Source organism: Oxyura jamaicensis, chromosome 1 (genome assembly GCF_011077185.1).
Source record: "Oxyura jamaicensis isolate SHBP4307 breed ruddy duck chromosome 1, BPBGC_Ojam_1.0, whole genome shotgun sequence".
In the NCBI taxonomy this organism is placed as follows: domain Eukaryota; kingdom Metazoa; phylum Chordata; class Aves; order Anseriformes; family Anatidae; genus Oxyura; species Oxyura jamaicensis.
In genome coordinates, this window is record NC_048893.1 from 199,270,630 (window position 1) to 199,296,523 (window position 25,894).

A 25,894-nucleotide genomic window follows, 5' to 3' on the forward strand; every position below is an offset into this window, starting at 1 on the left:
CGCTGCCACTTGTGAAAGGGGAATATAATTACGTTATGATTATGCTATCTATATTATGGAAAGAAACATAAAAATTGATTGGAAATTTTCTTTCAGAGAGTCCTGTGGGTACAAACTCCATGAAATGGAAGTAGGTAGTGGCATATTTTGCATTCATTTATTATATGGAAATAATGGCATGCTCAATGCAAAATCACTTTGAGCTGAAATAATGCCATAGTATATAATTTGAAACCAAAACAAAAAGGCAGACGTTGAAAAGAGATATATATATTGCCTGTACACTGAAAAGGTAAGTTTTAAAAGTATGCTTGTCTGTGTGTACCAGCAATAATTACCAAAATAAAAAACACTGGGTCTTTGAAAATCCCTCATTATTCTTCTACATTTCACAAGGCTGTGATTTGTAGCTAATGAGTAGTTAATTTAAGTAGAAAGAAACAAAAATAGACGGATGCCTTTGGAAGAGAGTAAAGCTAGGAAGGAGGTGGTTTGAGCAGGAGCACTGGCTGGTGTCTAGTATTTACAACACAGTGTTAAACACATGCAGCATTTATCCCTCAGATCTGTCCAAAGCTGTGGAGCTGCTGTGCTCCTCGAGCTCCTGCATGGCCACCGAGGTGCCTTCAGTTTTTGAGGTGCTTCCCACCCACAGTATTTAGCTACTGGGCCAGAGGAGCTGCATCCTACTGGAGCAGGGCGAAAGGGATGGTTTGGACCAGCCAGCCGGGGAGGAGTCATCAGCAGAAAGCTACATCGGGTTAGTTTGTTGTTTTTTTTTGACTTCTCTCTAATTTTGTCTTTGGCTAAGACAAACAAACTCAGCAAAATCTGCTGGGGAAACCTATAGGATCAGGATGGCGCATTGTACAGCCTGGCATACGTGGAGGCACGGGGAGGTGGAGTGGCATGTTTGGGGATACCTGCTCACTGAGCAGTGGGAAAAGAAAGGTGCAAATGGCATTTGGATCAGAATTTTTGACCATTAAAACTTACTATTTTCTGTACTTAGGCTACTGACATGATGGCAGTAAGGGTCTATTCTTGCAGCTGATGCCAGATCTTGCTCTCTGATGTGTCTTCGTAACTCAGCGGGTTATTTCTAGCTGCCTGTTTAATTAGGAGGGGTTAACACTACTGGCAGCAAGTAGATATACACAAAATGTGCCAAAAAAGAAGGGGTATAAAATGCATCTACTGAAAAATCACCTGATTTGTTTTCAAATATTCTTTACAGAAAAACATCATTTCTGCACGTGGATTTCTGTGGTACGTTAATCCTCTGCCAACACTTAGCATAGACTCTGTGGATCAGGGCTTTAGCCTGTTCCTGCAGTTTTCTGACACTGTCCCTCAAGAGAGAACAAAGATATCAGGTGTCCTACTTGAAAGTCAACAACTTGACACTGCTGCATCTTGTGCTGCTCCTTACAGTGATGGACAACTAAGAATGGCTTAAAAATACAAAGCAAACAGCAAGAGTAAGTGGTTTCAAAATCAATACACGAACGATCAAGTAGCAGAAGAGTACTTGTTATCTGTTCATCAAAATGATGTGAAAAGACATTCTGTGCATTCAGAATTTAATTTAGCTACTTGCTTTATCATCATAAACACTCATTTCAATATGGGCAATGATTATTTTTTCTTCCCAAACATGAATAATATATAATTGCTGGTATTTTGGAGGAGACAAGGTCTTTACCTTTATCCATCTGGGTAATTTATCATTGTCTTTCTTTTTCTTCTGCAGTGGTGAGAGAGCTTGTCAGCTCAGCTTGTTCTTAAAAAGCTGGAGTGTAATTCAATAATAAATTCACTCAAAGGCTAGCTGTCACGAGGCATTCATTTATTTGTATCCATTAGGTGATCTGCACTGCTGTTCTCTCTAAAGGGTAGCTAAGCTGTGTCTCTGAAGCCCAGGAAATGCATTGTACAGGTATTCAGTCATCTCCCTCACTCTGAGGCCTCTTCTGCAAGCCCATACAAGAGCTGCAGCCGTGCTGTGGTGTAACACCTCCTTTCCAGCTGCAGGGCTGGATGCAGCAGCCAGGCATGGCCTGGTAAAGACCGAAGAGGCTCTGGTTCCTCAAATCCCTGAACTGAAAGATGAGAAGGGGGCCTGTGCCATGGCTGTCTCTGCAGGGCATCGTCCCTGTGACAAACAGAGGGTTCCCTCATCTCACCTCTGCTTATGGGACTACTCACAGCATGTGTCGTACAGCAGTGTATGGTCCTGATCTACACCAAGACGATGACTTCATGAATTGCAGCAGCAGCGAAAGGGGAGAGAAGTGTCCTAAGTCAGGATGTCAGAGCTCTCCACTGGAAGAAAAAGATTTCCTGCCCTCCCTCCTGCTGGAGGATGTTCTGAGCCAGCAGCTGGAAGGAAGAGGAAAATGGTTCATCTTGCCTCCAGCTGCTGCTGTAATCTTCATGGAGATGTAGTCTGATGGATAAGAGGGATTTTATCACCAATCTGTTTTTAAACCAACAGGAGGAGATTTAATGAGAATGCTGCTGAAGAAAGGGCATAATTACATGTGAAGATACAGCTGTCCCAGGCCAAGACTGCCTTCATGATGCTCCTCCATGGAGAAAGCTCTCTCTGACCACCGCTGAAGTGCTGCCATTTCCAGGGTGACAAGAGACGGCTGTTTAAAGGTTCAACCTTCTGGGTGACAAACAGCCAGTTGGAACTACAAAGAGAGGCTAAGCAGGCAGAAAATGCTTGTGACGGTTGAGTTGATCCAGATCTGCAGGACTTTTAAGAACTAGCAGGAACTCACGATATCTTTTAAGATCTCAAAAGAGTAATGTCATTTTTAGCAACCCAACAGACCAATAAGCCCAGATTGTGTGCTGTGGTGCTGTCTCGTGGGAAAACATACCTTCTGCTGAAATCCTTCACTGTTGTTTGCAACTGCTCTTGCGATGAGTCAGATATTTAACTTGAAAGATGCAATAAAATCACTGCCTGAGGTGGCATGTCTGTAGACCATATTTAGTGATACCCACCCTGTGCTGATATTTTAAGAAAGGCACCCTCATCACTCATCACTGTCTCTGTATAATTCTTCGTGTTATCTTAAATGGAACAAGGAGCTCCATTTATTAGTTTCACTGTAGTAAATTAAAAGCAATCATTAAAACCCTTCCTATTGATTTGAATCTTTGCATTCCCTCACTCTAATAATCTATATGCCAAACAAACGTTTCTGCTAGCAGGTGCTTCTTCTGAATTCTGAATCCTTAGCAGGGCATTTACAGATGGAAAGTAATTCCTTCCCACATAGAGATCTACCATCCAATCCATGAAACACATATAAGTCCTTTAGGAATTTATGTGACCCTACATGAGTGACCCTACCTGACAATCTTTCTGGTTCTCTGCTGGCACTCCCAGAAGCAAATTCACTATGTAATGAGAAACTCACATTATTCCCCCTACCTCTCTGAATTGGTGAAGGCAGACTTTCTTTAAAGAGAAGCTGCAAATTGTTATCACGTGTGCATGAAGATTCCTACAGCTCTTTAGCTGCCTAAAAAAAAAATTTTAAACATGACTTGTGTCTACTGAAACCCTCTACCTATCAAAACAGGTAGCTACACATGGCCCTGAGACCACAGTCTGCCCTGGAAAGGCTTCCAACTGTGAGCTCAACTGAGGAATTACAACCCTAAATATATCAGAAAATGAAATTGTGAGTATAAGTTATTTTAAGTTCTGAGACCTGATTTTACAGCAACAAATCACAACTGTCAACAGAGGATTCACTGTTGTTGAGTCCAGAGCCTGGACTGTTCAGTATCCAGAATCTGTAATCTTGAGAATGCTGGCAAAGGACAACCTACATAATGACTGCTTGGCCTTGACCTGAATCATTGCCATTAGCTTTTGTGGACTCTGAGGGGCTTGGCAGCAAGACAAATTAGAGAAACTATCACATCAGGCCAGTTCCTTGGCCCTGGCATGCCTCTAAGTGGTTCACATCCAAGGTCAGCCTGTGGACCACCAGAGATGGTGATACGCAAGAGGTGGTACCCATGGGAGGTGTGACCCAGGGATGCTGGCAATGTCCCCTCCTGGAAGAGCACTAGGTCAGATCCAGAAGGGCCCGAGAGGCCTGCTGAGATGCAAGTACTAAAATAACTACCCGCAGGAACACGACGATTGTATAGTTTCAGAGCCAAGCTATTCACTGCTGTGCATGGGAAAGCTGAAAGTAAGCTGTTAATGACTGGGTGGAATTCAGCCGAGTTGAAACCTAAGTGCTGAGAACCACCTCATGGCTCGGGGTCACCACTTCTGAAAGGCAACATTCCGAGCAGACACTGAATGATCTAAGAATCTGATGCCCCAGGGTATGTATTGTGGTGTCCCGCTACAAGCACACGGCTTAAAGGGGCTGCCTCTCCTGAAACCCCGGCATGGTCTGAACCAAAGGGCTGAAATGCAGTCACAGACGTGAACGGCATAAAATCTCTTTGTCAGTTCCTATTTCTTGATGATGATTGCAGCAAATGTCTCAGTACGAAAACCAATTTGGGTTCAACCTGATTGTTTACATCACTAATCGCTCTAATAGCCCTCCCCAGACTGTAAGATTTTCTCCATGCCTTTGGAAGCCATCCTATAGACCGTAAATATCATTCCAGTTTCCCTTTCTGTTGGCTCTGTCAAACCTCTGTTTAATTTGGAAGAAGGTCTGCCATTGCTAAATGTACTAAATACTTCTGGAGAATGACAGTCACTTGAACTAGAAGAGCCCTGCTGAACGGATGGCTTTTGTTCCTTGAAATAAGAGAAGGCAGCACAGATGCAACCACCCATGTGCACTGGGAGAGAAACATCTTTTCTTACTGGGTGGCAGGACCTTGCAGATGAGGAGAAAGAAAGCAGAATCACACCAGCCACAACATTTTACAGGTATTTACTTCTGTGAGATGGTTTCTGTGTATTGAATCTTGCTGCTATTCCTTTTTAAGCCATTCTACCTCTTTCAGTGGCCAAGTGGCTCACGCTTTACTTCTTAACTGAAGAAAAACCAAAATTCACTTACCCTCCTTCAAAGGGATTGTCTCCTGGGATGATGTGAGTGCTGTCCTTGCCAATTAGGAACTTGATCCGATCATAGAACGAATGCAAGCTCTGCTGGGAGACGGGGGCTTGTGTCTCCTGGATGATATCCAGGGGATCTGGGGAGCCCAGGCACAGAGCGTTGACGTGGCACAGTGGCTGCAAGCAGCAGTCTGGGTCCATGCAATCCACCAGGCCATCTACAGAAGGATAAAAAAGACTTTAGAGCAAATGTAGCATGGATTGTTGCAGACTTCATGGTGCAAGAACACTTTATAATGCAGACAGAGAGAAATGTGAACTTTACACTTGCGTAGGGAATGATGTAATTACCTTAAACCCCCAATAAAGAATATCAAGTATGAATTCATATCTGTATATACATGAAAACACACGCATACACATGAGACCAGAAGCTAAAAAAACCATATTTGAGGTTGATTCTGGGACATGCCTTTTCACATCTTGGTCATTGGGATAACTCTGGAAAACCAAAAGATTGGTGTATTTTTCTTTCTGTCCATATACCGATGACTTTTGTGCACCATTCCTGTTGCCTGTGCAAATCACAGGCAATCTGCATCACACCAAAGCTAGCAGGGTCACTTTCAGTAGTACTCAAAAATGGAGAAAGCCATGATATCTACCGTGGCTATAGAGAGAGCTATACATGCAGCCTCCTAAAGATTCTGGCTAGATAGATGAGAAGTTAAAGATTTTGCTGGGAAGGCTCAGTTCCTTTTGGCCTTTGTTACATTTATTTCATGAAGACAGAGTAACAGACAACCTAAAACTCTCAGGATATAAATCTTGTATTTTCAGCACCACTAAATTAATATATAACAATAATAGCAGTGGACCCACATGAGAAGAGCTTGCCAAGAGTGATCTAGTAAAATGAGAGTCTGTATATCTGTCAAGTCATCAAATGCACAGACACTGTTACTTCCCCTCCAGCCCACCACCACCATAGGAGCATTCCCCAGTTTGTTTTAAGATGGCATTATTCATTACAAACAGCTAAGTAAAAAGTAGCAACAGGAAAGGAAATACCCCAAAACCTCCGAGGGGGGCTGATGAAGCATCACATTTAGAAATAAAAGTTGTTAGCGTGTAGTTGAGCTGGATATTTAAACCAGATAAGGGAACTGGATGTTTTTGTTCTGGGGTAATGAGATATGGAGCCCTTCACTTCCAAGTCATCATTGCGAACAAGACAGTTTGATAGTGAACGAAAATTGTTACCATGTGATGGCTGTTCAAAGACCAGTGAACAATGAGCGGTGGGTCTCAGTGTAGTTGCTGGGAGCTCTATATATCAGAGAAACCACCTCTACAGCCAGCATCCTACTGACAGCTTCAGCAGAGAGGCAAGAAATGAATGTGCTTGGAGAGCAAAGATGTCCTGAGAGGTAGGTCTCTCCTGAAGTGGGATGAGATTTGGAGTTGTCAGGATAACATATTTTCAATTCCAAAGAAGCAGTAAATTAAGACAAGCCAGTTTGTCATTACTGCAGACTGTGAGCTTCACTTTCATCCCAGTTATACCAGTATGAATTAGAAGCCCTTTCACTAATATTATTGGCATTACTTTGAATTTACTGTAATATAAATAGGATGAGAATCTGATCTGTTATTATTGCGGTAGCACTTATGATGGCTTACGTGTCATGCACTAGGATTCTGTTGAGTTATGCCTCTTCCGCTCTTGGAAGATTTTCGTGCCATAAAACATCACTTGCAACATCATTTCATGCGGTTACCATTATACAGAAAGCTGAACAAAATCCTACTCCGTGTTCCCAGAGTTTCCAGTGTACGTGTGGGTCAAGTGTGATGAATATCTGCTCCGTGCACACAGTCACACACACACCCCGAGTCATTTTCACAAGTGCTCTGCACCTGCCATTAATGATAATGGGAGCAGTGCTAGGCTAGCAAAAGTGCTTTTGAAAATCCCATCCATTATCCTTACCTCTGTCTGTTCTGATATCTCTACATCTTTATAACTCCTCACAAAATTGCCACAAAAATTTATCAGCTCAGGCACAAAATCTACCCATCTGCCTTCTCTCCTGATGACTAGTGATAATGAAAAAGAACTAATTACATTTTATTTGCCCATTAAAAAAAGGACTTGCTGCAGGTGATTAGGCCAGTAGGATTCTGGAAGGTCAAATCTCAGATGGAGCTTGAGATACTGTTCATAGAACAAAGACCTGCATGGATGTGATATACTTATCCATAGCTACCTACTAGAAAAAAATAAAAATAAAAAAGCACATAAAAGAAAAACCAAACCAGCCCTGTTACTGTACCGATTACAGTTTCAAGCAAGATAAAATGTTGTCATTTTCTCCCACACATTAATAATGTCTTCTACAATAAAGACGGCGTAGTGAGAGGACAGCAAACGAGCTGTACCATACCTCTTCATTACCCTGTCTTCAGTTCAGACATCAGAAATGTGATTTGGGACCTGAAGCTGCAAGACAGCAAGGAAATACTGTCTTTGGAGGAAACAGCAGATAAATATTTGAGGAACAGATGCACGGGGCAGTGTTTTGTACAGGTGGGATTGCTGAGGCCTCATCTGCAGATTAGCTTTTCAGCTAATGCGTTTCAGGCCTGTATGGAGTGAGTTGGGGGTAATTACACCAGAGAGGTTTGTTACTGACATCTTACAGCCATTTAGGTCCTCAAGAGCTGAAGTGGGGTTTAGCTACTCACCTCTAATACCAACAGCAGTTTCAGGGCAACGCATTTATTTAGCTTGGAAAATTTAAAGGCTGTTTTTGTCTGAGATGTGGAGAACAGCAAGAGGTACAAACCAGGTCGTAAGTGTGATGTGTCCGTCTGAATATCGTTTTGTTGTTGTTGTTGTTTTTGTTTTGCTTTTCTGTTTTGTTTTGTTCAGCTGTATGGGCCACAAGTGGTGCCCTACAGAGAATTTTAAGGAGATGTAATAAACCAGTCCACAGCTACATCCATAGGACTTCTCACTGAGACCTCTCACTGGCTCTGGCAGAAGGGCGAGGATGAAGTGACATTTGAAAGAAGTTCCTTAAGAGCAAGACTTTCAGGGAGATACACAAATTAAAACAAAATAAATTACGAACAAAACAAAACTCAGGCTTCAATGGTTCAAATGGAAAAAAAAAATGTGGCAAGTCATTACCCACAACAGAGGAAAATATACCAAGGTATGATCTCACAAAAAAATAAGAAGCCATAATACAAAAGAGCTCTCAAACTTCTAAAGCATAAAGGTGATTTTTTCTTAGAACTCACTGCAAAATTTTCATTTTTTTTTCTTGTATCAGTGACTTTTGCAGCCCAAATTTCACCACAGCAAAGCCCCGGAGTCCTATGATCTGTGCATGGATTCCTAACTCCGGTGGCTCCTGGAGCACAGATGGGCAGCACAATAAGGTCTCAGTTAGGGCCATGTTTATACAGCCCTGGGTTTTAGAAAACAGGGGTTTCCTTATACTACATACAACCATGACATGACTGTGACACCTCAGACCAGAGAACAAATGTGCTGCTGAATTATCTCCATGCAAGACTGAAAGTCCTGTGTTTGCAATAATTTATATACTTTAAGGTCAAAAAGGCTACTATGCTCTGCTTGTCGGACCTCTTATATACACAAGCTGTTCATTTTTCCCCCCAGAACTGGATTAAAGCCTGTCTTTTAGAAAGATATCTCATATTTCAAAGCCATCTGATTACAGTGAGCCCACCACTTCCTCCGGTAAGCCATTCAAATGCTTAATTACTGCTAGGAAACTGCATCTTATTTCAAGGTTGAATTTGTCGAACTCCCATGTCCCACCACTGGAATTTGTTTTGCCTTTGTCTGCAAAGTTACCAGCATCTCCTCCTGTGTTATCCCTGCATGACCGGATGTCTTTGCCATGTGCAAGTCCCTCCACACTGAGCAAGAAGCTATTCCAAACATTTTCTGTGAACAGCTGAGGAAGACTAAAGTTCCCATTGTATGGATCATTTTCCAGCTGCTGGATTTTTTTTTTTTTTAATAATTTTAATGCTATTTATTTATTTGTTTATTTGTATCCTTCGATCTCTTTCCAGCAACTTCACGTGGTTTGTTGTATCCGGGCACCAACACTGGACACGGAACTGGGGCAGCAATGTTGGGTACAGAACAGAGACCAATTCCCTATTTTGTTTTATTTTTTTTATGCCTCTAAGGTTCACAGTAGCTTTTTAGCAACAGTGTGGCACTGAGAACTCATGTTGAGACAATTATCTCCAGTGACCTCTAAATCCTGTTCTGAGTCATTGCTTTTCAAGAGTCTCCAAACCCCTAAGTATAACATGCTTTCCTTGTTCCCAGGGGTATTACCTTGCGTTTTGCTGCATTAAGACACATTTTGTTTGACTGTGACTGTGTAGTGATGTGAGTCGGATCACTCTGGATCAAAACGAGCTGGGTACGCTATTTAGCACCATATCAAGCTTTAGGTGATCCCAAGATTTTACCAGGAAAGATTTAAATTATGCTCCAAGAGAGGGATGCAAAACACTGAATAAGGTTGGATCCAACAAGCAATTCCGAGGAGCCCTCCTAGAAAATGCTTCAGCCATGGATCCCTTTCATTTAACAAATTAATTCAGAGATCTGCTATTAAGCTAGATTTCAACCTCATGTTCTTTGGTATTTCTATGGAAAATGAATTTTTACATCTTTGAGATGTTTTCGGTATCCTGTGTAGACCCAGGTGCCCTAAACATCCAGGCTGGCACTCCTTCCAAAAAAATCAAACTCTTTAGCTGGACCCCATTTTGTGCAAAGCCATGTAATATTTTTTGCAGTCTCAGAGTTACCATGGGGTGGATCAAATCCCCATCTCTGTGAAAAGAGAACCACTGGCAAGGTATTGCCACATCTGGTAAGTAATATGATCAGTGGGTTGCATCTTCACCTAAGAATCATGTAATCATAGCTTAAGTTAGACTGGATGGGACCTCTGGAGGTCATCTTGAGAACCCTGTCTCATTTCTTTCAGAGAGAGGCTGGTATGAAGAAAAATCAACAGGACTCTGCAAAACAAGTTCCTTTTCTGCTGTTTAGGACAAGTAGCTCCAATTTGTTCAGCTTTTTTTTTTTTTTTTCATTTTATTTTAAACCCTTTTTTAAATTTTATTTTAAATCCGAGTCCCCTTTGATCAGATAATCTGTCCTCTGTCTACCGTTAGACTGAGAATTTTGCTTTGGGATTACTGCATCTAGCTCACATCTCATTTTAAAGATCACAAATTCACCAATGCCGTTACTGAGCTCTTCCAAACACTAAGTCTGTAAACTCTTTGGGAGCAGACAGTATCTTTTTATTTTCTGTCCCCACCGCATCCGTTCTGGTCCCAACGTGCTCTGAAAACCACTGCAACCCGCTGAAATAGGAACGGATGTTAAAGATCTGTATCTATAGTGGGTTTTCAGCCTGTTCTTGCTACAAGTTTACTTTGTAGAAGAGAGTGAAGTGTAAGATACCTGTGCATCCTGGAGCAGGACCTTGGCCTAAGGATACCTTAATACCAGCTACGGGACGAGGGAAGGGAAGGCTTCTTCCAGAGTTCTTACTGGTGTTGCAGATGGCTGTCTCATCTCATGTGTCCTCAAACACCTCCTTTCTCTTCTTCCCCTGACTGCCTTTTTGCCTCGTATCCTTACGCGCAGGGGTGCAGATACAGAGAGGGTTGTATTATGATGGTCTGCCTCTGGTGCAGAGCTCAAATCGATTTCTCTCTGTCCCTTTACAGAGGGACAGGGTTTGGTTTGCAAGAGCAGGCAGTTTTTTCTCAGTCACTGCTACCCTGACGTTAACACTCTGACTGTAGCAACTGGGACACCTAAGTTAGATCCTGACAATGGATCTGAACGCTGACCTTATTCAGAAAGAGTTTCACAAGATACTCGGTGTCATAGCTGTCTGCCAGAAATACTCACTTGGATGCCAGACTTAAGATGCCCTAACATTACTGGGCTTTCAGGCATCGCTTGTGACCCATCACTTTCTCAAGATCATGGCCTTTATGAGGTTTCAAGAGCATGCAAAAAAAACAAAAAAAAAAAACAAAAAAAAAGAAGAAGAGAAAAACAATGCTGCCACCCCAAACAACTAGACCATTTGGAAAATCTGGAGGTGCTGGGGTTAGCGGGGAGGACTCAAGGCTGTGTCTTACTTTGCCCACAGGAGTTTCAGGCGGGCTGGAGGATTTCTATCTCGTGCTCATTGGTATTCACCACACAAGGAGTTGATGGATCCGAGCCAAATGTAATAATCTTCTCAAAAAAAAACCCAAACCAACAACAAACCGAAACACCAACAGATAAACTGAACCTGTCCCAGGTGTGTTATGATGGAAACAAGGTTTGTCTCCCAGGTGGGACCTGCTCCTTCCCTCCCAAGCACCAGGAGGGGAAGGGAGATAAGTAGCTAAAGGGGCTTTGTGACTGCCTTCCTTGCACGTAAGCCTTCACGCCCAGACTCTCTGGCTTCCTGAAAGCTGACTTTGCTAGGAATGGATTAAGAACCCAAGGCATAAACCCAGGCATTCACTGATAGGAAAAAGAGTGTGCCTGTTGAGCACCACTGCTCATTAGCAGAGGCAGATCTTTTGGCTTACTTCTGAACTGTGATGAAATGAGTGTGACATATCACCTCCCCGGAACAAAAACTAATTGTCACATTCACAGCCACTGCTAGCCTGCAAAATAATTAGTCTCCGGCAGCAATGCGGCTACTAAACTTGCACTCCTTGGGCTGCTGCTGTGCTTGCTGGCTGCTGCTGTGCTCCCAGGTCCCACAGGAGCCTCATTCCTCCTTCAAGCCTTACGCAGTTTGGCTTCCAAGTCCCTCAACCACCACCATGCAGTGCCAACGAGGTGCCCAGGAGTGGGGTTTTACACAGAAGCAAAGGACTGGGCTTGAGAGACCGCTTTTGCAGTAAACAATATCAGCCGAGAGCTAATAAAATTTCAAATTAGCTGTGACTTTTCATGGCCCCACAGTTGTGTTGGCTGATTTAATGGGCAGTGTCTTAGCTCGCTGTGATTGAATAATGGAGCATTTCTACAGAGTTATAGATGTGGCAACAAAAACCTGTCATGCTAACATCAACAACATGCAAATAGCCTTCAGCCAGGAGTGTTATTATGTGTTCAAGCTGACTCCGACAGGGGGCTGCATGTCAAGTGTCGGGATGGAATAGGCAGGCCACAGGTAGGGACGGATCTGGTCGTATATGGAGAGCATCCTGTGAACCATGATGCTCATCAGGAGCCATGAACACCAGGCATGCAGAAAGAGGTGAGCCTAAAGAGCATTATTGTGGTAAATCTGGGAGGGTGCACAGGACAAACACCAGGATTGCTCCTGCTGAAGAGGATGAGACTTTCTGCCACTGATTGCAGCAAGAAGAACCTCTGCGAGAAGCTGCACAAGGCAAAGTAAGACCAGAAAGAAAATAACAATAAAAATACATTGTCTTTTGGCAGTATTTTCATTGCTAAAAAAAGCATAAAATGCACTGGTTATATGCATAATCGAGGCTCTCACCTCATCCAGTGTAGGTTTTGGACATTGTAAGGAATCAAAGGGAAACAAAATACAATCACAGAATCACAGAATCATCTAGGCTGGAAGAGACCTCCAAGATCACCGAGTCCAACCTCTGACCTACTAAGGTTCTCCCTGGTTGAATCCCAGCTAAATTAGATTGCTGGCTCCCTGGGAGAGGATTTGTCTTTCCATCTTCCTCTAAGTGCTCAGCACATGTTCGCAGGATAAAAATAGTATAGGCATATGTAATAGTAATCATGTATTTGTGTTATAGCACTCCTTGGGCTCTAGTGCAGAAGCAGAGCCCTGCGGTGCAGGCACTACAGAAATACTCTGCAGAAAGTCCACCCTAATCCAGGGCTACATTTTTGCTTAACAAAACGTCTGAAAAAAAACAGAAGGGAATGGAGTAGGAGGAAAAAATGACTGAAAACACATGACAATCACCACTAGCTGGCCATAAACCAGAGCTATAACATGTTTAGAGTCTACAAGTTCACAGCATCCCCCAGATCATCACTGCTCCGGAGCACGCTGTTGATGCAGCTGGTTTCATGTGATTTTTCCTTTCTCCAGGCAGGCTTTTAGCAAAGGGACTTACCCTACCTGTAAAGCAGCACAGAAACTAGGCAATGAACGTTTGGAGTGAAATTCATGAGGCTGAGCAAGGGATATGAGAGCCCTTTCAACCAGAGGAGACTGGCATTTAGACAGTGCAGAAAGTGTTGCTTGTTTCACCTGAGCAATGGTCAAGCAATACTGTACCTGAAGCTGCCTGTTTTAGGAGCCAAAGCGCCTCCCAAAAGCGATTCCTCTGAGAAAAAAGGGACTCAGAGCTTAGAAAATTTTTGTAGGAATGAAGGGTTCACACCTGCAGCAGATGAGATATTCTTAGCTGAGATATCCTTGTCACCGGGGTCTCTCACACGTCTGGAAAGTGCTGTAAGTGTTAAGCTAAGACTGAGATGTTCACCCTAACATATTCTGTTGACTGAATCTAAGGCAATTCAATAAATCAACAGCACACCTTGGCAAGTGAGAAAATTCAGATACAAGCATGTTTCTCAAGTCGTCATCAACAGGAAAGTAGCCATGGACCCTGTGCACCCATGATAGTGTGTGTCCGAGCACACTCAAGGGCAAAGCTTTGGGTTTCTAAGGGACTTTCTGCTCCAAAGGGAAGGCAAGAGGTTGCCTGAAGTGCTAACACAGGTCTGGCAGAGCTTTCCTGAATTTCTTTCTGAATAGGTGCCCAAGCTCTGCTTAAGCATCATTTTATTGCAGAAAGGCCTTGTGAAAGGTGTGTCCAAGCCTGTCTTTTCTGGAGATGGTTAATGTCACCTCTTGTTACGCCTTATATACCGGCAGTGTCTCCTTTCCATCAGGAACTTTCCTCATCTCAGCAGACAATGATACATTTCTTTCGACAAAGGACACTTTTTCATTGCTTCTTTCCAAATCTATTAATCAAAAGAATTTCATTACGGACTAGTCAAAAGTACTAGGAACTCTCCCAAGCTGTCAAGATAACCCACGGCCATTGCTAGACCCTCACTTCACAACACATCACCCTCAGGAACAGCACAGCCGACACCTGCTTCTGGATGCTGTAGGTTCACAGGTGGAACTACGGGTGGTTCACACTGCACTCCTGACAGCCCCGGTGCTAACAACCAGCAGCAGGTGAGGCACAGGTGTCACCATCCAAAGGGGAATCAACGAGTTGCTGAGACCTGAAAATGCGAACCTGTCATTTTGTTCTCTTACTTGAGGAAAGGTTGATTAACAGTCATCATAAACCGGAGGAAGAGAAGCTGGGTGATTTACAACAAATGATACCAGCTCGACAATCCTTTCAGGTGCGGCAGGCTTTCTTGTCTTTCTAGAAGTGCTTTGTGGTTCCTCCAAGATGACCCCGTTGTTTGACGGGATCTATCCGTGACGGTAAATGCTAATTTATGATGGCTGTTTTCCCAGGTGCGTTCAGATCTCAACACTTCCCTTCGTAAATGTAGCTAGCACATTAATGCATCATTTTTTATGGTTTCAAAGAAGCAGACAGCTCCCATACCATGCCCAGGAGACGCTCTTCTTGTGCTATAAAAGCCTTGCAGGCATGAAGTAAAGGTTCGTAGCAGTGCGCAAAAAGAAAAAAAAATAAAATCTGAAAGCACCCCATCACCTTGTCTGCAGCTCGTGCATTTGCAAAGATTAGGTTTGCATTCTGGGGTTCTCTTGGGTTCTTTACAATTCCCTTTATAACCCTGCTGCTAACTTCAGGTGTAACCCTACATACTGGCAAAGAGCAATGCAGGCTCCTGCCAGCTCTCTCACACTTTTTTTGGCATGTGGTGGACAGATGGTGGACACACAGGTGTTAAGAAGGCTGGTGTGCACTGCCAAAATTCCTCTTGCCAAAAAAATTGAAATACTGCCGTCCCAAAGCATTATGCAAGTCTCCACCTTCCTACAAGCACTACCTGATCCTTGAATGGGGCGAGCAAGACATGAAGTTGCACTGATGGGCTGTGGTGCAGCACTGAGTCATATCAGAAAGCCCATTCCTGGTAATTCAAGTGTGGCTATGGAAGAAATTCATCGTCCCTGAAACACGAGTTGGTTTCTAGTGGCAGCAATAACTAACTCAAGGCAGGAAGGAAAGGCAAAAATCCCATGTGGCTTGGTTGCTCTGACCTGCTCACTGCTCCGGGGTTTAAAGGCAAGTGTTAGCTGCCTGTTCTGGCACAGGAGGATGGAGGGAAGAGTTGTTCCAACTTTAAGCTCTTAGGTAGCATCTGGTGGAGCACAGAGCTGAACATGTTAAGGCAAAAGAGAGCCACGTGCACAGTGAAATACTGCATTTGTTGTCAGCTGAATGCGTTGCATGTAGCTGCCATGAGTAAGACATGAACGTAGGTAAGGGTAGAAGCTCTGCTTTTATAGTCCTTGCAGAAGCAGAGAACAAGAGATTTCTTTTCTTCACTCTTGAAGGAAGACCATTGAGCAGGTGATGTAAGAAAAACAGTTGCTGTAGTTGCTGTAGTTTAGGACAGGCCAGCATTATTTTAATTTTATCTATCTATCCATTTATCTATCTATCCATCTATCCATCTACCTATCTACCTATCTATTCTATATCTGTACCTATATCTATATCTGTATCTGTATCTGTATCTATATTCTGTATTCTATATTCTATATTCCATCTATATTCTATATTCTATTCTATGTAAATTATCTTGCAGTAATCACTAACACAAGTCTTTGGAACTGTTTAAATTGGGAAGAGGGAGCAGAGAGAACTGACAACTGAGCATCAACCTCTTACTAACTGGAGGGGCTAGGTAATATTAGCAGAAATTATATTCCTGTAATTTTTTATCTGAGAAAGATTCTTGCCTCTCAAAAGTTGATTCACTTTGTCTGGGCAGAGTTTAGTGGCAGTTTAACAACTGGAATTGTTGAAAGGGAGGATCCAGTCAGCTCCACCTCCCAGAAAACCAGCAGGCTGTACCCTTTTGTGAAGACTTGGCTAGTATGGAAAACCCCAAAACAATAATAGAAGCCCTCAAATGAAATTACTGTGTTGATGAGACAAACCTTGTAGACCCAAAGAGCAATTTAGTTTAATTTCTGTAATTCTTCCATGGTTTCAGGACAGTGGGGTATATCCAGACAATGAAATGGTGAACTGGGCAATTCTCTGACTCTGAAAATGGAGGGAGTCACACAGATGATTTCCCTGGAACAAAGTTGGTTAGCATAGCTTTGCTGCCCACTAGCATATCTATGAGCTTGTGAACAATATCCTCTCCGCTTCCATTTTTCCTATATACTTTTTTTTCTGACCAAAGAGTCTGCGAGTGCAATGGAGCCCACATTTAGCCTATGGAATATCAGCCTGTTATCAATGCGCAGTCAAATGCCATTAACTCCACTTTTAGGACTTGTCACAGAAGATAGTTTCCTTGGCCTTTTAAACCTTCAAACTTTTCACTCTTCAAGTACGTGACAGGGCACTCTGTGTGGGGGGAGGCAGGACTACCTGCAGGTAGCGAGCGTTTGCAGCCATGAATTACAGGAGTTATTTTCTGCCAAAGACAGGCAAGAAGCACTTTTCTGGGTGCGTCTTAAGGAAACATCTCCCATTTGTTGTAAGACAGGCAGTGGCCTCTTAGGTCAAACGTTCAAAATCCTAGCCTTTTACCCAGACTGTTAAAGCTCTGTCACTGCGCTGTTTTCCCTTGACTGATACTGGATGATTGCCTGCTCTCAGTTACTGGCTGCAACTCCTTTCAAGTTGATGGACTTTGTGTTTAGAAGTGTAAATAAAGTAGACCTGGGTGTGAAACCTAAGTGTCAGCTCTGACAAATGACACTTGTGTGTGAAGAGGGGACTGCTCTCTGAGACACCTTTTTTCTAACCTGAACAGAGATTACATTTCACCGAGTTTCTCTGAGTGACTTCTGCTTTGCTTATTATTGTTTATCCGAACAGCCTCCAGATTTAAGAGGCCAACATGCCCTGTAATTTGGTACCCATCTCCCTCAGGGTATGATTAGGCTGGGATGTGATGAAAAAGATTCTGACTTCAGCTCCCATTATCCTGAGGCATTTCCTGCTGCAAGGATCTTGATTAGCAGACACACGATACCACGGCACGGGGACCAGCTTCCGATGAGCTCAGCCGGAGCAAAAGCCCCCATAGTGTGAACGGCCCCACATTGTTTTGAAAAAAACACCATGTCTCATCCTTGACAGACTCTGTTTTGAGCAGAAAATGACTCAAAGGACTGTGTACATCTACCAAAAGTAGGCACCTACAAGGTGATATCCAAAACAGCTCAGAGAGATGATGCCATAAACCTGTTTCTCTCCGCTGGCAGTACACATGGTGACCAGCTCAGGTGCTCTAACCAGAGAAAGAAAACGTGCTAAGACCACAAAAGAAGGAAAAGCCTTTTATGTGTGCTTATACACTCGCTACCTGTTCTTTCACAGGCTGCTCAGCCTGCATCTTTGCAGTGCTCTGGAAAGCATTGCAGTTGTGCAATGAATCTCTTTGGTGACAAAGTGTTTGCACTGAAGATGAATTCAGTTCTACTTCCTAAAAACAGGTGCCTACTGTCATTTGAGTTGCTTTTGGACAGCTCAGAAACCCAAAGGCAGCTGTCACACATGCTACATATATGTATATATATATGCTCTACAGGAGATCCAAGCTATTGTGAAGGGGGAGCTAGAGGCCAGCTGACGTACTCCAGGATGCCTCAGATGGTGCTGGACAAGAAGCAGCAGACATTAAGTTGGAACATGAGAAATTCTGATTAGATTAGGAGAAAAATGTTTACTATGAGGGTGGTCCTATATTGGTGCAGGTTGCCCAAAGGAGTGGAATCTCCATCTTTGGAGGTGTTCAAGAATTGGCTGGACACAGCCCTGAGTAATTACACCTGCTTTGATCAGCGTGATGATGTAGATGGCTGCTGGAGGTCCCTTCCAACCTAAATTGCTTTCTGTTCTGTAAATGTCTCCAGTCACCTTACTATAGAGATCAGAATAGCAGTTAGGACACAGGTCCAGAATCAGCCTTTCTTCCCCACCCCAAGTAAACACATTCAAATCCACATGCTAAACAAGGAACTCGGGCTTCAAAGCAGAAGTTCCTCCCCACTACTGATGCCCCTGTACCTCAGGAGTTTAAATTCTAGATTTCAACCCACAAATACACCACAAACAATCCACAAAAATCTATAAAAATCAGGTCAAGAAAGTAAATGCATACCTAAAGACATAAGGACGAGAGTCCTTAGCAGTAATGCAGTAAATCAACAGAATAATGTAGTATATGGCATGCATTATCTGTAAACTAATGCACACCATGTCCATGCACACACAGACTTCTGTAGTGTACCAGGAGTAAAGTCAACACTCATTTCTGGGCTGTGACACACGAATAAGCTGTCACAAGGCATCATGTTACAACCGATCGGCTGCTCTCTCTAGCTGTGTGCGCTGCGGTCCCACACACGTTCACCAAATGCAAGTTAGTAGCTGATGTGCACAAACTCAGAAACATGTTGATGCCTTTTGTCTCTCCAGTCTACATCTGCTGTCCTGCAGGCCAGTGAGGCCTCAAAAACTTGTTTCAAGGTGAGGGCAAGCCAATTACAAGGTTAGCACTTTGTAGTAAGAGATATGAGGGCATGGTGCTTCACCAGCCTGCTCAGAGTCTGGTCACGCTCTTTTTGATGTTATGCAGATGTGGTCTAGCTTGTCAGTCAGGCTGGATTACTCCGTGTTTTCCCTCTCTTTCTAAAAAAGTCAAGGTTTTTGGTGGTGATTTTCTCCAGTGAGACCGGGTTTATCACTGGCTCTATTTACCATAAATTTACACATGGCAAACTTTACTATTGTCTTGAATCAGCTGTAAATAGGAAAGATGAGTACAGTGATATTCAGTTTCACGTGAGGCAAGAAGAGACTTCGGTTTCACAGTGTGTACTCTTTCTATGGTTCCCCCATTTTTTTCCATCTTTTCTAAACGGATAATTTGGTCTGTTTGCCATGCCAGATGTGCAGAAGTATTTTAAATATTCAATCACAATCACAGTTGCTGTGAAGCAGATAATCACAGTCTTGGCTTGTCTATTTTTGTTTTTATTTTTAACTGTACTGTTCTTGCGAATACGATAGAACAGGAACGTAAAATATAGTCTCCACAGTCTGGGTCCTGGCCCAGACTTGTGGTTTACAAAGCCTTTTGCTGAGTGACAACAAAACAAATTATGCAGTCTCCCTTATGCCTTAAATTTAATATCTCATCTCCTGCCCTCTAATTCAAACCTTCACACTGCACCAGGGTTTCCTTTGTAATGAGATAACTCTGAATATTAAGTTTGCATTACGCAGGGTTATTATTCACATGCCTGACATCATTACATATGGAACTGTAATCAATAAAACATGGTGCAAGAGGGATCGGATGGCTTGTGGGCATGGGGATCAGTCACTGAAGCCCCTGAGTTACTGCAAAACATCCATTCCAAGTCAGCAGTGACCTACCAAGGAGCCTCGATGAAAACCTCAGGCAGCGAGGCCAAAGTTCGAACAGTCAGGGCCGGTCGCTGCCTGGGGTGGTCCCATCGTGTCACCGCCAAGCCACATGGAGGGACAGAACAAGCGCACAGCCTCTGCCTGATGTCTGCTATGTGGACTTGATCTGCAGATAAATAACCCTTCCTCTTCAGGCCTTGCACCCCGAATCTGAATCCATTTCATCTGAATTTTCAAACCCTCTCTGGCTGAGTCAGCCTGGCAGACTTGGCTGCCTGTTCTCCGCCAGCTGTCGGGAAGCAATCTGCCCCGCCGAATCAAGCCCAGCTGACTGCTGGCTGCTTACAGGCTTGGCGAAGCCTGGTGTAGCGCACGCGCTCCCGTCCTACCTCCGTCGTTGTCCTTGCCGTCGCCACACGCCGTCTCCATGGAGGTGTCGCAGCCCGCTCCTCGCCAGCCCAGCTGGCAGACACAGTGCCAGCCGTTCATGTCCAGAGTGCACCTGCCGTTGCCGTTGCACAAGCCAGGGCATCCCTCTGCAAGGCAAACAGCCACATGTTCAAACACACTGAAAAAAACAAAGCCACATAGCCTTGGGAAAAAAAAGGCTACTCAAAAGCAGCTGTTTCCCTCTGCTTTCAGCTTATTTCTCCACTCCCACTTGGCGTCTTCCCACCTGGAGCAAACTGTCCCGGTTCGGTATCAGGATGGTGGAGGGCTGCTGTTTGTGACACCTACCCTGCTGTCTGAGCCTCTCAAAGCCTTTTTTTTTTTGTGTGTGTAGAATTTAGATTTGGAGTTACCTGACTTACACCTGGGGTGAGCGTCCCTAACAGCCAGCAGGATAACGCAGCTTTCAGCAGTACTGAGATCTCAACCTGAAAGCTGGCTGGGAAGGGAAGGCATTTTCTCTGTTAGAAAACATTTGGAGAACACAATTTCTCTTCCACAATCATTTTGGGTGGGGTTCATCTGATCTAGTTACAACTGACCTAGAAGGGAGATACCTTCCTCTCTCTGTAGTCAGCAGAGGACCAGCCTTTCTGAGGGCAGAAGGCCCCTTGCATGGGTTAGATGCCCACAGTGAGGAGCTGAAGGATGCTCTGGAAATGCCTGTTTCTCTCCACTGACTAGAAAGAGACCCCGGCAGAGGCAGATATTTCTATTACAGGTGATTAAAATGAGGGGGAGATGAACCCCATGCTTCCTGTCTGCTCACTAAGGGTTGATTTTCTCATCCGATGACCCCCTGCTGAGTTTTCCATCCTTTTTTCCCAACAAAATAGCAGAGTAATTTCCCTAGCAAGCAGCAGTGTGAAGGACGCGGCTTAGCTTATGCAGTTCTGGGGGCTTTTTACCTGCAGAGCTCAAAAACCTTTTCCAAGAAGCAGTCAGAAATGTTAGCTGCATTTTACAGATTAGGAAACTGAAGTAGTAGGGACTGAAGTGACTGCCAAGGTCACCCAGCAGGACTGATTAAACCAGGAACACAACTGAGCCTTCCTGAGCCCTGTCCTAAGGCCCTCTCTGCTTACATGTGTTGTGAAATTCTTTCATGTCGTTTGAGTTTCTTCAGGCCCTCAATTTTCCGGGTGGGCTTGGTGGAACTGTGCATATGGCACAGATTCTGTGGAACCAGAAAGGGAAGGGACCTTGAAGACCATCTAATTCCAACCCCCCACAGCAGGAGGGTTGGGATTATCCTGCCCTAAAGGGTAACAACACAAGGGTGAAGAGCACTGAAGGGTGAATTTGGCTGGCCACCCCATGAGGGGCTGCCCGGTGAAGTGCTGAGGCAGCAGAGCAGGCCACACCATCATTATTGTGTGCTGAGGAGACGCGCGCCCAAAGGCCTTGTCACTAAAACCATGTCCCTCTGTGAATTTAACGTCTCCACCAGGACTGGTTTTCTAACTTACAGGTGGCCAGGGACCAAATGCGATAAGGAACAAAGGTGCTTTAAAAGGATCTTAAATAGGTTTTGCATTCACAAATGTGTTTGTAGCATCTCAGGCCTTCAAAATGTGTGCTGTGTGTGTGGGGAGGGGGCATACCGCATGTGTATGTGTGAACGTGCTCTGTGTGTGTGTATACATCAGCATTTATACATTATATTAGTATTTATACATTATATTAGTATTTATACACTACAGAACAGCTATTTATTGGCAAGGTTATATGAAATTCTCCATTTTAAAATCCTGCCTTCAGTTACTTACAACAGTGCCAAACTTTTAAGCATTTATTTTTTTTTTTTCAATGCTAGAGCTAATTTATTTGTTTGTTCCCCTTAGTTACTTTCAGTAGAAGCTGAAAGCATTCATCTGTTTTGGAAAATGAGAAGTGTATTACTTTTTAAAATAACCTGCTAAAATTGCTTCATTAGGTAGGTAATTGCACTTTGGAGCAGATAAATTCCATTTGGATGGGCCCATCCTGACAGAAGGGATATGACTTTTTTCCCCTCTTTATAAATCTGCCTAAATTTGTCTAGACAAAAAGCCTCTGAAGAAATCTTGAGAAATCACTTTATGTGTATTCTGCATGGCCCCAGTAGAGCTCAGTTGGCAGCTTGGTTCTGCGATGACACTGTTGCATCATCATTGAGCACATTTCACGTTTTAATTGCTCTAGTGCATCGGTTGGACTCTTCATAACCCATCCTCAAAATTCATTTCTATCTGGCTGCTGCAGAGACTGACCAGGACCTTTTAAAGGTGCAGTGGTATCGACCTGGACAGGAGTGCAGTGAGAATCAAAAAGAGTTGGGTGATGAGAAATTGAAGAGACCACTATAGAAGCATGAGAGAAGAAGGGTTGGATGCCACCAGATTTTTAACCCAAAAAGTATTGTTTAGTATCTGGAGTAGACTCTTTATTTTCTGCAATGGGAAGAAGAGGGGTTTTTGAAATTTTTGATGGGACTCATTTGGTTCAGTTTCAAGCCATGCAGGAACAGGTCCAAATCCTGGAAACAGGTCCAAATACTGGAAATGTTTGAAGTTAGGGCTATGATGATTAGGATGATATGATTAGGATGGAAGGACTTTCTGCATCTGAGGAAAAGAGAAGAGCTTGAGCTATCTGCTCTAGCACAGCAAAGGCTGAAAAGAATATAGTTGTTTTCCACAAATTCGAGAAACAGATAATGAGAAGGAAAACAGCTATTTAAGCTAAACAGAATAATGCTGGCATAAGAACAAATGCACATAAATCAAGCATGCATAAATTCTGGTTGGAAATTAGAAAAAAAAATGTATTTTTGGGGATCAAAGGAATAAAGTTTTGGAATAGCCTCCCAGTAGGATGGTTAAGGTCAAAAAGCTTCACTGATATCCAAAGACTTTGGTAAAGTTATATAAAATTTTATACAATGTGGTTGCCCTTGACAGCTGACAACTGGACTCTGTCTGAGAAGACCCCTTTCAGTCCAATGTTCTTTAATTTTGTGTGCAATTCATTTTCTGTAAGAAATGGGTTTTGGGCTTTCTGAACGGACTTTCATAATTTCCTCTGAATGTTCGTGAATTGGACCCAGAGTAATTAAGTCAATCATCTCAGAAGGCAGATGGAAGAAGAACACCATTCGAGAGAGGAAAGAAAGAGGACAGAGAGTATCTCATACAATTATGTCTTCCCAAAGAGTCTATTCCTTTTCCTTGTCTATTAAGGGAACCTAGGGTGACAAGCTGAGAGATAAGCATCTACACTGCAGACCCTTGCAGTGGGATGACTCCCTCTGTAATGTCAGAACCCATTGTCTTGCCATCTTTCAAGTCCAGAAAGCAAATTTACTTCCTCTCACCAAGAAGCGAGCCAGCCCCAGTTCCTAATGAGATAAATCTCTTCCAAGGAGTCTGAGAGAACTATTTCCTAATGAAATAACCTCTTCTTCACAGATCCATGAACACAAAAGTTTTCAGATGTTAACTGTTACATGACAAGGTACAGCAGAGTGTCAGTGCTTTGAGCACTAATATGTACCTCTCCCATGACAGGGTTTGGTAGGAGAACAGACTGTTTTCCTAAGTAATGGCAAAGGAAGTCATTAAAATAAAAGAACACAATTTAATCGTGCTGTCAAAGGACTCATAGCTTCAGCAAGTTAGAATATAACATGGACAGGCAGGTCAACATATCTAGCAGAATGGACCTCTATGCCAATTTCTAAATGTCCATTACTGTTTCTGAACTGGTTCTACATACAGACTTGACCATCACTAACACAATATAGCTAGGCACATACAATATTCTACATTCCACAAACAGTGCTCTTCAAAGCATTTGAAGAAAAGCTGATACAAATACAGTTTATCCCTTCCTCTCACCCGTGCTGGGGAATAAAGGAAAAAGATCGCCTTGACTCCAAAGTGCTTCTGAATATCAATGCAGCGGGGTGGCTCAGTCTTCCCAGATTTATACCACCATAATCTTGCAGCTCTCATTTCTCATAGCTAGAGTCGCTAATGATTCATTATTCCTGTGTTTATTAAATGCATTTGGGTGACTAAGAGAATTAAATACATGAATAGGACTTTCTGAGGGGGAAAAAAGCCCTTTATGTGAGTTTCTAACTGAAGCCCATGAAAGTGCTGCTGATATACAGTGAGATGTTCACAAAGATCTCACAGCTGCCATGCGTAAGAGAATACAGAGCAGGGAAGCATTACAACTAATGAACTGATTTTGAACTGGACAAGAAAAGGTTATCAGAGTCAAAGGAGACAGTCACCAGAGTAAGAAATTTATTTTAAGATTGGTGGTAAAATAGTCTTCTCTTAACAACCTGTACTGCAAAGACCTTCTGTAATTAGTACAATTAAAAACAATGTTCAATGGCAATTTTCTTCAAGGTAAGACACATTGCCACTTGAAATAGGACTTAGAAGACTAGATTTTCCTTCTGATCTTAAAATATTGATAGAGGATAAATACGTTTTGCTGTTGTTCCTCCATTAGCAGTAAGAAAGCACTAATGGATGCTCTAGCAAGTCTCAATAGACAGTGGTTGAGCTCTGACATGAGTGGGACATGGCTGAATGCAACATGTGAGGATGTGAACAACAGCTTGAGAGAACAATAATCAGTAAGAGGCCTGCAGAAGTGTTGTAGGACTGAAAGGGAGGAGCAAGGCATCAACTGATCCCTATAGATTATGAGAACCTAGTGTCCTGAAAAGTGCCTACTCCTAAATTACCTCCACAACATTTTGTGATGGTGGGTATCAAGAAACTTTTTATCAGATGGCTTCTGTAAGATGGAAATTAAAAGTTACCTGCCAGAGCTCCTGTCGCTTCTATCTGTACAAATAAAGGAGCGGGATGCAGTTAGACCTTGGGTTCTCTCCACTGCTCAGACCAAAGAAGTAACCTTGCAGTCATCCCTGAATTCATATGGAGGTGGCTGTTCGGCATCTTTATGTTTCAGCCTGGCTGTTTATATGCCTCACTACAGCACTAATGTGCTTATTTTTTAAGAGTGAGAATTGATAAACCACTAATAGAAATTAATTATACTGATGTGCTGTCAGTTCCAATGGCATTCTGGATGGAGGGGCTCCCTCTAAAACCAGCTCGTCTTTAATATTAGGCTCCTCTTTTCCTTTTAAGCATTACCACTGTTAATTAAGCTTCAGACTAGAAGACTCCATTCCAGCTCTAGTTGGGGCTTCTTGGTTTAATCATGCTGATGTTTGCTCTTGAAACTTGCCCTCCAACTTAAAAACAGTTCTGTATCTTGTCTGATTTACTGGTTTATTGTAAAGCTGTAGGAAAGACTCAGCAGTAAATCAGGCTCAACCTTGACAACATAGGATTACTGGGAAGGGATTTCAACCAGAAAGATGTTAATAATTAAGAAAGCCAAAAGGGCATGAGTAATTTAGTTTTGAAAAATGCACGCCATGAAGCTAGCCAAGTAAAAACTATGTACTTTTAATGTTTCAGCTGTTGCTAATCTTTCCAGAAGAGGCCATGTATTATAAGAGACAATCGTTATTCTTAGTATGTTGCTAACCTGTTACCCACTTGCAGAACTCACTAAATATAATGTGTCTTTATTCTTGGGCATAAAGGCGAGTCAGAAGGCCCAGAGGAGGAATGACAGCCACAGAAGACTTACTAAAAAAAAAATATTGTGCCATCAAGTGGGCATATCGGCACTGAA

At 43.0% G+C, this 25,894-nt stretch overlaps 1 protein-coding gene across 4 annotated transcripts in view; it reads right to left on the reverse strand.

Moving 5' to 3' along the window:
• TENM4 (teneurin transmembrane protein 4) overlaps window positions 1-25,894 on the reverse strand; it is a 901,054-nt gene that overhangs the window by 88,957 nt on the left and 786,203 nt on the right. For all 4 annotated transcript variants that reach the window (XM_035330189.1, XM_035330205.1, XM_035330196.1 and 1 more), the window contains 2 exons: window positions 20,119-20,265; window positions 5,064-5,280 (listed from right to left, as the gene is read on the reverse strand). In XM_035330189.1, the coding sequence (XP_035186080.1) occupies window positions 5,064-5,280; window positions 20,119-20,265 (364 nt within the window). The remainder of the gene's footprint in view (window positions 1-5,063; window positions 5,281-20,118; window positions 20,266-25,894) is intronic.